Source organism: Platichthys flesus, chromosome 3 (genome assembly GCF_949316205.1).
Source record: "Platichthys flesus chromosome 3, fPlaFle2.1, whole genome shotgun sequence".
In the NCBI taxonomy this organism is placed as follows: domain Eukaryota; kingdom Metazoa; phylum Chordata; class Actinopteri; order Pleuronectiformes; family Pleuronectidae; genus Platichthys; species Platichthys flesus.
The window spans coordinates 1,133,366-1,144,583 of record NC_084947.1 but is presented as its reverse complement, the minus strand read 5'-3'; the positions used below and the strand labels follow the sequence as shown (position 1 = coordinate 1,144,583).

General features: G+C 48.0%; 2 protein-coding genes across 4 annotated transcripts; one reads left to right on the top strand and one right to left on the bottom strand.

Annotated features, from left to right (window-relative positions):
* The first annotated feature begins 760 nt into the window (after positions 1-760).
* mymk (myomaker, myoblast fusion factor) lies at positions 761-3,634 on the top strand. Its single transcript, XM_062381302.1, has 6 exons — positions 761-895; positions 1,401-1,515; positions 2,371-2,519; positions 2,611-2,727; positions 2,849-2,989; positions 3,434-3,634. The coding sequence occupies exons 1-6, from the start codon at positions 761-763 to the stop codon at positions 3,632-3,634; spliced, it is 858 nt and encodes a 285-aa protein (XP_062237286.1).
* A 2,361-nt stretch (positions 3,635-5,995) lies between these two features.
* On the bottom strand, positions 5,996-11,149 carry LOC133935869 (tetratricopeptide repeat protein 16). 3 transcript variants are annotated; one of them, XM_062381282.1, is made up of 13 exons: positions 10,937-11,149; positions 10,469-10,638; positions 10,252-10,342; positions 9,709-9,846; positions 9,401-9,501; positions 9,039-9,168; positions 8,478-8,692; positions 8,155-8,263; positions 7,977-8,073; positions 7,321-7,465; positions 7,072-7,237; positions 6,620-6,753; positions 5,996-6,530 (listed from the first exon to the last, which is right to left on the bottom strand). In XM_062381282.1, the coding sequence occupies exons 1-13, from the start codon at positions 10,964-10,966 to the stop codon at positions 6,341-6,343; spliced, it is 1,716 nt and encodes a 571-aa protein (XP_062237266.1). In that variant the 5' UTR covers positions 10,967-11,149; the 3' UTR covers positions 5,996-6,340. The 3 variants fall into 3 exon arrangements, with proteins under 3 accessions (XP_062237266.1, XP_062237264.1, XP_062237265.1); XM_062381280.1 differs by having other exon boundaries at positions 7,977-8,263; positions 10,937-11,148; XM_062381281.1 differs by having other exon boundaries at positions 7,977-8,263; positions 10,469-10,635; positions 10,937-11,148.
* Positions 11,150-11,218: the final 69 nt, after the last annotated feature.

The following is an 11,218-nucleotide window of genomic DNA, read 5'->3' as shown; positions in this document are numbered from 1 at the left end:
GCCGCACCATCGTGGGATCAACTCATTCAGACACATTCATCCGAGCAGCGTCAAATATGGCCTCACCCAGAGGAGGCGGCCTGGCCTTACAGGGGACAGGGTTTTATTCTTTTACGACTGTTATAATTAGTTTTTATGTGATTTTCTGTGTTCTTACTTGTGTGTTTTCTACCTCGGATGGTTAAAATATCATGGCTGATAATTAAAGAGCCTACTGGTGGGACACTGATCACCTCTACAGGCCGGAGACACTTTTAAACCAGACATTTGTGTAGAGAACCAAATGAGTTGAGAGCAAATAAACCAATGAATAAATTCAAGCAGAATTTGAGTCATTGCATCTTCTGTTCATTTCCTTGAGCAGGATAATTATCATGTTGATATTTTATTGTAGATGTGACCCAGTGCATGTGAAGCCCGGCTCCTGCCCGGAGCCCCTCCCACGGTCAAACAGCTGATGAGCGATGACGCTGCAGGTCCAGGCCCCCGAGGACCTGACAGCCTGGAGGGACATTTAAAGTTTAAAGGCCCCCCCCGGACAGCTGGGTGTGTCCGTGCAGCCTGGGAGTGTGCACGAGGGCATGTGTGCAGCTTAATGAATCCTGAAGCTCAGAGTGTGGCACACCGTGAGGACTGAGGGACCTGAGGACATTTACCAGCTCAAACTTCTTCTCCTTCATCTGAATCCTGCAGAACGTCTTCTGCTCCAGAAGTGTTTGTGTTGACGTTGTGTTGACGTTGTGTTTGTGGTTCCTCCACCATGGGAGCGTTCATCGCCAAGATGCTGCTGCCCACAGTCAGCAGCCTGGTGTTCCTCCCGGCAGCCAGCGTCGCCGCCAAGAGGGGCTTCCACATGGAGGCCATGGTCTACTTCTTCACCATGTTCTTCACCGCGGTGAGAAAGTGCTCCTCATTAGAGGTTTCCTCCTGAAGCTGATTAACTCAACCTCATAGAATCATATCGATATGAGCATCAGTGAAGTTGTGATTTATTATCCAGAGGCTCTGATCAGAAGCTGAGATCTGGTTAGAGAATCTTAATCACTCTCTGATTGATTAACCTCAGATCTTAGAGCTGGTGGAATCCAGATCCTTCATAAATCATCTTCTCAGTAGCTTGTAAATTAATACCTTGCAGATAAAGAACAATAGAAGAAATAAGAAATCTGATTAAAAAATATCCATTTAATGTTACCAGACATTTTAACAACTTACAACTAAAACCTAAAAAATATGAATAAAGTGGCTGTTCCCAGAAGATTCCATATTTAGTTTTATCTGTAGAAATAACTTTTAGGTTGTGTATAAAGGGTTTCATGATTTGTTTGCTCTTATATTAAACACCAAGTTTTAAGTGTTTAACTCATTATAATCAACGTGTGTGTTTGCGTGTTGTGTAGATCTATCACGCGTGTGATGGACCAGGTCTCTCCATCCTGTGCTTCATGAGATACGACGTCCTGGAATACTTCAGTGTTTACGCCACGGCCCTCTCCATGTGGGTCACACTGATCGGTACGTTTCACTGTTCAGTGTGTGTGCGTGTGTGTGCGTGTGTGTGTGTGTGAGAGAGAGTGTGTGTGAGAGAGAGTGTGTGTGTGTGTGTGTGAGAGAGAGTGTGTGTGTGTTTGTGTGTGTCTTGCAAGAGAAAGTAAATAAAGATTATTAATTGGAATTCGACAACTGCTCGTCTCAAGGTTAAAAACAACCAGCTCCTCCTGCAGCAGTTGTCCACAACATGTGTTGTGTCACTGAGTCGCTGCTCATGTGTTCAGATGGGCACAGTGTGGTTCTCTCGTATGACTGCACACACACACACACACACACACACACACATATTACAACATTTGCTGCTCTAAGCCCGTGAGGTTTTCCAGCGATGGTCATGGAGGCCTGAGGCTCGGACAGCTGACGGCTCTGATCCTCTTCACTCTGTTTACACCCACTGCTCTGATCCAGAGTGAATCCAGATCAGATTTGGATGTGATCCCCTTCACACCCGGTGTTAACATGTGTGCACACTGAGATCTGATCTCTGTCCAGCTCTCCTCACTTCCTCCTCGTGACAGCAGATGAAGATCAGAGGAAGTTTCTCTCACGTTTTCTTCTTTCCGTCTCGTCTTCACTTCCTGTTTTCACTGGCTGAAGCGTCTTGATCACCCCTAGTGGCTGCCTGCAGTATAAACCCCACCTCCTCCATGTTAGCAGATGGGACAGGGACCAAAATTCAAAGTAGATGTTAAATAAATGTTCAGATAAATAAATAAATGTGGTTTCTACTGTTAAATCCTGCAGGAGCAGATCAGATTTAGTCGTTAACATGAACACGTTGAAGAAGTCTGATGATTCGTCTGCGTCTCTTCGTTCCAGCTCTGGGCGACTTCGACGAGCCTCAGCGCTCCAGCATCACGATGTTCGGAGTGCTGACCACCGCCGTGAGGATCTACCAGGACCGCTGGGGCTACGGGATCTACTCCGGACCCATCGGATCGGCCGTCTTCATCATCACCGTCAAATGGGTGAGTGGTGTCCAACATGGCAGCGATCAGAGGTTGAGGTCGTCTCGTCTTCCATCGTTGAACTCTCTCTGTGTGTCTCCTGGTGCTCCAGCTGCAGAAGATGAAGCAGCTGAGGGCCGTGTACCCGGACAAGAAGGTGTACACGCAGCAGGTCGGTCCCGGCTGCTGCTTCGGCGCCCTCGCTCTCATGCTGCGCTTCTACTTTGAGGTGAATCTCTTCAATCTCATCCCGACAGATTAATATCAGATATATTATTAAATTACTTTTTGTATACATATTGTTACTGGAGCAGTGATGTCTTCAGCGTGATGTTTCCTCTTCCGTGCAGGAGTGGGACTACGCCTACGTCCACAGCTTCTACCACCTGTCTCTGGCTGTGTCCTTCGTCCTGCTGCTGCCGAAGAAGAACCGCTACGCAGGGACGGAGCGGAACGCTGCCAAGCTCAGCTGCTACACGTTGTGCTGCTGCGTGCGTTTACATTCACTACATCTAAACATGAGGGGGGGGGGGGGGCACGATGCCTTTAAATCAAATCTTTCATTTTAACGATGTCTGGAGCATTTCAAGTTTTAGTTATCAAAGATTTAAAACAGGGTCAGACTGTGCATCGACAGAAATAACAGTTCAATTCAAACTTCAACCAAACCTGTAAAGCTATGAAGGTTGAGTGGTTTCTGACCACGTGTCACTTCAGTCTCCTGTAGGAAGACGATCAGGGACTTTAAAGATGATCCCAAATAATTAGGATCGATGTTTCAGTCGTCGCTATCTTTGCAACAAGTTGAATTTTTATTTCTCTATTCTAGATTTCATTTTTCTTTTAGGAATCATGATATATAACGAGTGATTGATAGATTTAGAGCATTTTGAATCTGTGATTAAAACCCACTGTCCTCCTGGTTCTCCCTGCAGTCCATGTCCCCGGGCACCGTCAAAGACAAGACGGACAAATCCAAGACGAAGAAGTCTCGCTCCGTGTGGACGGTCCCAACGGAGAAGCTGTGGCCACGAGGCTGCAGCACCCCCACCCTGCCTCTCTACACCCCCCCGCCCTCCACACCTGTCAAAGGCACCAGCATCAGCAAACTCAAAGAGATGAACGGCTGGAAGTGAAGCCGGAGACTCGAGCGCAGGAGGACTTCGTCCCGAGGAGCGGGCGTGGAACATCACCAGAGAACTGTCGGCCAAACGCTGATAAACTTGTACGTGGCTGGTAAGTTCATCTCCTTCAGCAGGAAACCAACCTTCATGAGGACGTTCCTCTCCACTCCAAAGAATCCTTTTGGCCAGTCGAATATTTAAGGTCAGCAGCGACTTCAGGAATCCAGCCGCCGCCGCCGCCGCCAGTCGCGGAGGAGACGTCACATCAGTGCCCTGATGTGCTCGTTACATTTTTAGGGCACGAGCTAAAAGGCGAGTCGGGCCCCCGAAGGCCCCGGAGAGCCGATAAGAGGACAGCTGTGAGGAGGCGATCGGACGCACACACAGCACGAGCAGCGAGACGGTGGCTGAGACGAGCCAGTAAAACTGACTGGGAGATTTACGAGGAGAACAAACAGGCAGATGGTTTATCTCTCCAAGATATATAAATTATCTTTAGAAATGTTCCTCAGGGGACGGCCTTCGTCTGCTCGCCTCCGTCTGTCCACCCCTCCTCTCCGTCAGGAAGAGGAACCGGTCCGACTCGTTTGTGAGAGTTACAGGACTGTAAAGCACGTTTTACCGTTTCATACGTCCTCGCGGTGCTAAATGTGTCATGAGGAGCATCAGACGCTGGAGGAGAGGAAGCAGCGGCCCAGACGTCCAAACTGCAGCGTCCCGACGTGTCTCTGGATCCACAGGTGGACTCGTCTGTCTCCAAGGTTCAGACTGTGTCACGTCTCTGCTGGAAACCTTCATCAGCACCTCATTTACTGCAGGATTTTGTGTATTCAGTATAATGTGTGTTGTTTTTTAGCAAATAAAATGAAATGTTGTGTATCTGTTGGGATCTGGTCTCTGGAGAGCTTGGGGAGTTTCACAGCCTCACTGATCTGATTCATTCTCATTTCATGAACTTAGTAGAAACTGACCATTGACAAAACCCCCGACTGGCACAGACTTCACGGCCTCCGCAGCTCTAATCCCGAGCTCTCGTCTCCTGTTCCCCGCTCGCTTCGGGGCGACGTGGAGTTGTGCGTCCGCGCACGTCACCTGCCCGAACACGACCCAAAGACTACACACGTCTCGAGCGTATCGCAGACAAAACAGTGGTCGGCCAAAACGTGAATGAACCTCCCTTCCACCAGGGAATGTTTTGAGTCCGGGCCAAGCCGCCAGCTCCTGTGCCCAGAGAAAGGTGTTTTTGTCTGGGCTCGGAGACCCAGCTGGCCGGGCCACCGGCACCTCCCTGCTGGCTGCACCGCGCGGCCCTGACAGGACGGTAACTCGAGCCTTTTATTGCACAAGTGTGAAACACTTCTCAGCTCCTTTACGACCGCTGCCTGTCCCACACCGCTCTGCTGAGGGGCTGAGGCCCACACACGTTCAGGACTGTGTCTCTACTCTTGTGGAGACTCAAACACACATTCATATAAGAACTGAATCTGAATCTGACCTTCACAGAAAACTGTCCTCATAAAGGAGCCGCTGCACAGGTGCCACACGTCCTCACAAACACAGAACCAGCCACACACACTCGTCTGAGGACCTGTCCTCGATAGTGCCAACTCAGTGAGTCTTGATTGACAGTTCTCCGTGGTCGTCTGCACCCACATTCCCCGGCAGCGTGGAACTTCATTGGGTATCGAAATAAAATAAAGAAATACATCTGAACAAATAAAAACAGACTTGTAGACGAGAAGGAGGTTTCCTCTCGTGTTCCTCGTGTGGCGGCTCGTCCCAAAACGGTGAAGGAGGAAAAACTCCGTGTCAGTTTCCATCAGAGTCGACGAAGCAGCGAGGGTTCGAGCAGCGCCTGCGACAGCCTCTGGTATGTTCGGCATGTTTGTGCTCTCGGGTTCTCGATGGCGAGACAGCAGCGCCGGTGCCACAGGTCGATTCTCCGAGGGCCGGCTGTTGCCACAGCTGCTGTTAATGCTGCGAGGTCAGCTGACTCTCTGAGAACACGCTCATCACATCTTCACAAGGCGACCACCAGGGGTCAAAGTTCACCGACATGTGAACAGGTTATTCGCCTCCTCGAAAAGAGATTTACAGGAAAACTCACATTCACACGTTCATACAACTCTTCTACACAACTCATCAACAGGGGCAGTTTGGGGTTCGCTCTTGCCCAAGGACACTTCAGAAATCAGGCTAGAGGAGCCGGGGATCAAACCACAAACCTTCTGTGTAGTAGACAACCCGCTCTACCGCCTGAGCACACTGAAGAGAGTGTGTGTGTGTGTGTGTTTGTGTGTGAACAAAACATTGACCTCTGACCTTCAATATGACTCATATTAAATCACTTTAAATCAATTATTAATCCTGAATTTTTATTATTTTTATTTTTATACAATATGAAGATAAAGAACCAAACCTTTGAACTTAGATGATAAAAATCAAACCCAGTGGAACTTCCCCACAAACCACCGTGTCTCTGCCGCCCTCTACTGGACTCAGGCTAGAACTGCTTCTCAACGTCACATCCATTTTTCAAATTATTTCATTTTTCTTTTTAAAATGTTTCTCTTTATGAAGCTTTCATAATTTGTCATGATGTCTTTTATATTTTAAATGAAGTGAAAGGCTTAAAGAAACAGGACTGTGGTTTGATTTGTTGTTGTTTGTTGTTGTTGTTTGTTGTTGTTTGTTGTTGTTTGTTGTGGTGGTTCTACCTCACTTTAGTGGATAAGAACATGATGATGATGAAGTTTTTCCCATGAGCCCTTGCAGGAGGCCCCTCACAGTTAACTCCGCCTCCTGTTGGTTCACACTCGACCTCGGCTCATCTCCTCCTGAGGAGTCACCTGACTGAATCGCTGGCGTCTCATTGGTCAGGGTCGTCAGTCGGATCTTCTCGCTGCGTCTGATCAAACATCACAAACAGAATCAGGTTTCTGTTCCTCTCAGCCAATGAGTCGTTCAGACACGTCGGGTCCAAAGTGAAGTTCTGACCTTCGCTGCTCAGAGACGGCGCCGCAGGCCTGGATGGCGTCCGTCAGCTGACCTCTGACCTGCTGTCCTGCAGGACTCGACAAAACATCAGAGACACAGCGTCCAGGGAACAGACTCATGAGCATCGGAGGCAGCTACACACACACACACACACACACACACACGTAAGTTTATTTTTAAGATGAAAGTGAATGTCAACTTTGCAAAGGAAGGTTTGATATCTGAGGGTGTGCGATTTGGTGCAGATCAGAATCAGGAGTTTTCATAAGGAGACTGTTTGGTATAAACTTTACTGAGGGACGTTCTCGTTGTTTCTGAAAACTTAAAATCAAAAATGAAATTTGAAAATGAGATAAAAAAAAGTTCTGGTTTAATTGAGCTGAAGGAAACTTTGAGTCCCTCAAACTGGACTCGTCTCCTCGAGCCTCCTGACGGTGAGGAGGCGCTCTGACCTCCTCGCTGCTGGGATCCAGGATCAGGGTTCGGATCACGTCCTCTCGGGCCCCGTCCAGCTCCCGGAGCCTCCTGAGGGCCTTGGCTCTGTCCTCGTAGGACCGAGTGGCTGAAGGGTCGTAGTGGACGGACAGAGACAACATGTCCACCGCCTCCTGGAAACGCCTGCAGACGAGCACGACACACAGATACAGCATCTGTGAGTCTGTCTGTGTTATTGTGTGTGTGCGTGTGTGTGTGTTTCTCACCCCTCCTGGAAGTGGAGGGATCCCAAAGTGTGGTGAAGGACAGCGAGGCGCAGCCGGAGAGCCGGGTCGTCCGGTCGCATCATTTCCTCGGCCTGCTGGTAGTCGGACAGAGCGTAACACAACTCCCCCTGTTTAAAGAAACAGTCTGACACACACACACACACACATACACACAGTGGTGGGGGGTCTGACTCTGAGCTTAAATGTGTTAATTACATAAATCCAGTTGTACAGTGCAGAGCAGTGAACCGGTTCAAACTGTGTTTACTGCAGTCGGAGAAATGCTGACCAGGTTTTTCTGGTTTGTGTCCGTGTGATGGTTTCTGATCCGACAGGTTCATATTCACACGTCACCTGACACGTCCTTATTCGATCAAAGAAGTTTAACAAACGTCTCACCCGAAGCAGAATCCAACGTTTTCTGCCCTGAAGCAGCAAATAATCAGATTCACTGAGTTTTTGATTTATTTTTAAGATTCAAATATTCTGTTACTTTTAAATCTGTAATTTTTTTTACATTAAATCTTTTAAATTCACTGATTCTGTTTGTTTGGGAGAGGAGGAGGAACCTGAGGAGGATTCAGGTCCTCCTGAACATCTGGATCAGGAGGTATCAGAGAAACACCAGGTTCTGCTCGAGGGGGGGGGGGGCTCACCTCCTCGGTTCAGGTACAGCCCCGCCTCCTCCTTCTCCTCCTCGATGGCCTTGTTGAGGAGCAGAGCAGCTTCAGCGTACAGACCTCGGCTGAAACACTGAACAGCAAAGTCATTGTAGGTGAGAACCAGCTGAAACTCCGCCTCCGCCTCCAAAGAGCCGTCCTGCCTGTGTCTGACCTCCACCTGACCTTTGACCCCACCCTCCTCCTTCTCGCTGAGCTCCACAGCCTGAACCAGATCCTCGATGGCGGCGGTGAAGTCCTTCAGGCGTCGGTAGAGGATCCCTCTGATGAACAGAGAATAGACTGAAGGACAGAATCGATCTGAAGACGTCAGCTAAACAATAAAACAACTGATTCATGTGATAAGTTAATAACAAAGAGAAACAGTCACCTGTTGGTTACTGATGGAAACACGGACGTACATATGATCAACTTCATCACCAGAATACTACGTCACCCTGTATCAGCTGCTTCCTGTTTCCTGTCGGTGCTGCTCACCTGAACAGGTGGAGGCGTGCGTCCTGCGGACAGTTCTCCAGAGCGGCGTTGATCCTGCAGACGGCTTCAGTGAGCCGCCCGCTCAGCGCCCGCTCCACGGCCTGAAGTCTGGCTCCTTCCCCGGCCTCCTGCAGCTGCAGCAGCAGAGCCGAGGCCTCCGGACACGTCGGGGTCAACGCCAGCGCCGACGTCACGTCCCGATGACACTGGGACGTCTGGGCGGGAGTTCAGCTCCATTAAGAGTCAGTGGGAGGAACTTTAACAGAATCTCCACCAAATCATTCTAAGATAAACTTAAGTTTTCATGCACCTCACAAACCTCTTGGAGAAATCTGGTGATTTCAATCTTTCTAGGACTTTTGTTTTTGTTTTGACAGAAAGACAAACTTCAGATTCAAGTTCTGTAACAAGTTCAACCGCCTGAATTAAAAGTTGAATCTGTAACTGTTCCACATTAAATCGTCTAAAATCATCCGACCTGTTTTATCTGTCGCTGAGTCACGTTATGTTTTCAAATCTGCAGAGATCTTTAGATTTGATCAAGGCATGAGCAGCTCTGACCTGCTGGAGTCGTCGGTGCAGCCGGGCTCTGAGGACGTAGAGGTCAGAGGTCGGACCGTCCGATGTCATCCAGTCGTTGACCAGCTTCAGACAGTGAGCGTGAAGACCTGCAGCTGCCAGACAGGCCAGACTGAGAGACACCGAGTCATCAACATTAATGTGACACAGACATATGAGAATATCTGTAATAACGTCCTGATTGACTCCTGATTGGTTCAGGGTCCAGTCAGGGTCTGATCTATAATAATCCTGGACAGTCTGAGAAAGTTGAGACACGTCGTCCATCTTCATCTACAGTCTGTGGTTTGTTCAGATATGACAAACTTCTGACATCATAAATACAGAATGTGTTTGCTGGTTACCGTCTGGCAGCGAGGACTCTGCAGCCGGGCTTCAGCTCAGCAGCTCGGCTGAACGAGTCCAGAGCTTCTGAGAAGAGAGCTCTGTCGAACAGACACTGACCCTGAGGACATGAGGCACAACGACCACGTGAAGCATGAAGATGAAGATGATTTTCACATCACAACTACTCTTTTAAATCACAAATGTCCTTGTGTTGTGGTGATTTTGTTCATAAACACACACACAGGTGTAAAAACATGATCCTGGCTCTGGGTAGCAGGGTGATAGACCCCAGTGGGAACAGAGGGGGCGCTGTGGAGCCGCTCACCTGGAGATAGTAGATGAAAGCCAAGCGGCAGCTGAAAGCTCCGGGCTCCAGGAGCTCGGCCTTTTGAAAGCAGGCTGCTGCCGACTGGAAGTCACAGAGCTGCAGGTACGATTCCGCCTGAGCCACAAACAGCCGAGTCTGAAAGACCCACACAACTGAGGTTCAAATCGACAAACACACAAAAACATACAAAAGTAACAAGATGATACCGAAAGTGAAGCCAAAGCATCTTGATCGCCCCCTGGTGGCTGGCTGCAGTATTGATGGTAAATGCTTCCTTCTCCATGTTAACAGATGGTTTCTGTGATTTTATCATGTTCACTCACAGACAGTGGTGAATGTGTATTACAGATATTTCTTTCCATTTATTGCTTGAATAGATTTTTCCTGCACTTTACTTTATTGTTATAATCATGTTTTTTATAACTTCAGTGAATTTACAGATATCAAATTTTTAATGTATGTATTTCTTCCCATCATCACCAGTGGAAACACACACATTGTTACACACAGTCAGTGTTTGTGTAGTTTTGTGTGCAGCACCTGCTCCGGCTGCAGCGTGGCGGCTCTAGAGAAGCAGATCACGGCCTTCTCGTACTGACGCTCCCTCATGGCCTCTTCTCCACTTGAGTAACTGCACAGAAAAATACATTTTAAGTTTTATTCAACCACAGAACTTGAGTCACTGAGACTCAGTGAAATCTACAGTCAAGTCCAAGCTGATGGAAGTGTGTTGTTTCCTCTCAGTGCTGGTCCTCACTGCTCTGCAGCTCTGCTCTGGAGGATGAGTTTCCCCGTCAGCTCCATTCTGTGACGGAGCTTCAAAGTTTCACTGGAACCAAGAAGCTGCTTGAAGGAGTTTCTCCTCTGAGCCTCGTCCGGCTCCTCCTGAGACACCGAGGGAATCGAACCCTGCTCCTCTGCTCGCTGCTGGAAAACAAAACCACAATGGTTTCCTCAGGGTTTTAAACTCACACGAGGACAATTAGACCGACTCACAAAACAGGTTCCTCTAAATTTGTATTGTTTCCTCTTTTACAGACATAATGTATTGTTGAAAAAGGAAATCAAATTAAATGGTTTAAAATTAAAAGCTCCATAACAAAGTTAATCTGTAGTTTCTTAACTTAGCTGGGGTTAAAATACTTCAACAAATAAAATAAAGCATGATTCAAACTTCTTCATAATAAAAACGGTTTTAAGCAGATTTAAAGTTCAACCACCGAACCGCTGTTTCCGGTTTATTTCCCCGTCTCATCGTTTCTCTCTTCAGGCTCCATCCGGTCGGTCAACTCGCTGATTCAAGCTGTTTTAACTTTTCATTTTTTACTTCGTTGACATTTTAAAGTTTCTGCGTGATGTTGGTGAACCTGGACGTCACCATGGAAACCACAGGCTTTTATTTTTAAAACAAAAACAGGGATAGTTCCCTCCCTTCACTTCCGGTGTCGTTTCTATTCGGACGTTTTAGTTTTAGGAAACAACACGGAAGTTCGTCCACTTTGTAACT

What these genes read in the sequence shown, in the direction of transcription:
- mymk (XM_062381302.1), top strand. Translation starts at nt 761, where the DNA reads ATGGGAGCGTTCATCGCCAAGATGCTGCTGCCCACAGTCAGCAGCCTG. An exon ending in TCACCATGTTCTTCACCGCG is followed by an intron (nt 896 to 1,400) that starts GTGAGAAAGTGC and finishes CGTGTTGTGTAG; the next exon opens with ATCTATCACGCGTGTGATGG. An exon ending in CATGTGGGTCACACTGATCG is followed by an intron (nt 1,516 to 2,370) that starts GTACGTTTCACT and finishes TCTTCGTTCCAG; the next exon opens with CTCTGGGCGACTTCGACGAG.
- LOC133935869 (XM_062381280.1), bottom strand. Translation starts at nt 10,966, where the DNA reads ATGAGACGGGGAAATAAACCGGAAACAGCG. An exon ending in GCTGTACCTGAACCGAGGAG is followed by an intron (nt 7,466 to 7,976) that starts GTGAGCCCCCCC and finishes TGTGTGTGTCAG; the next exon opens with ACTGTTTCTTTAAACAGGGG. An exon ending in GCCGTCTCTGAGCAGCGAAG is followed by an intron (nt 6,531 to 6,619) that starts GTCAGAACTTCA and finishes ATGTTTGATCAG; the next exon opens with ACGCAGCGAGAAGATCCGAC.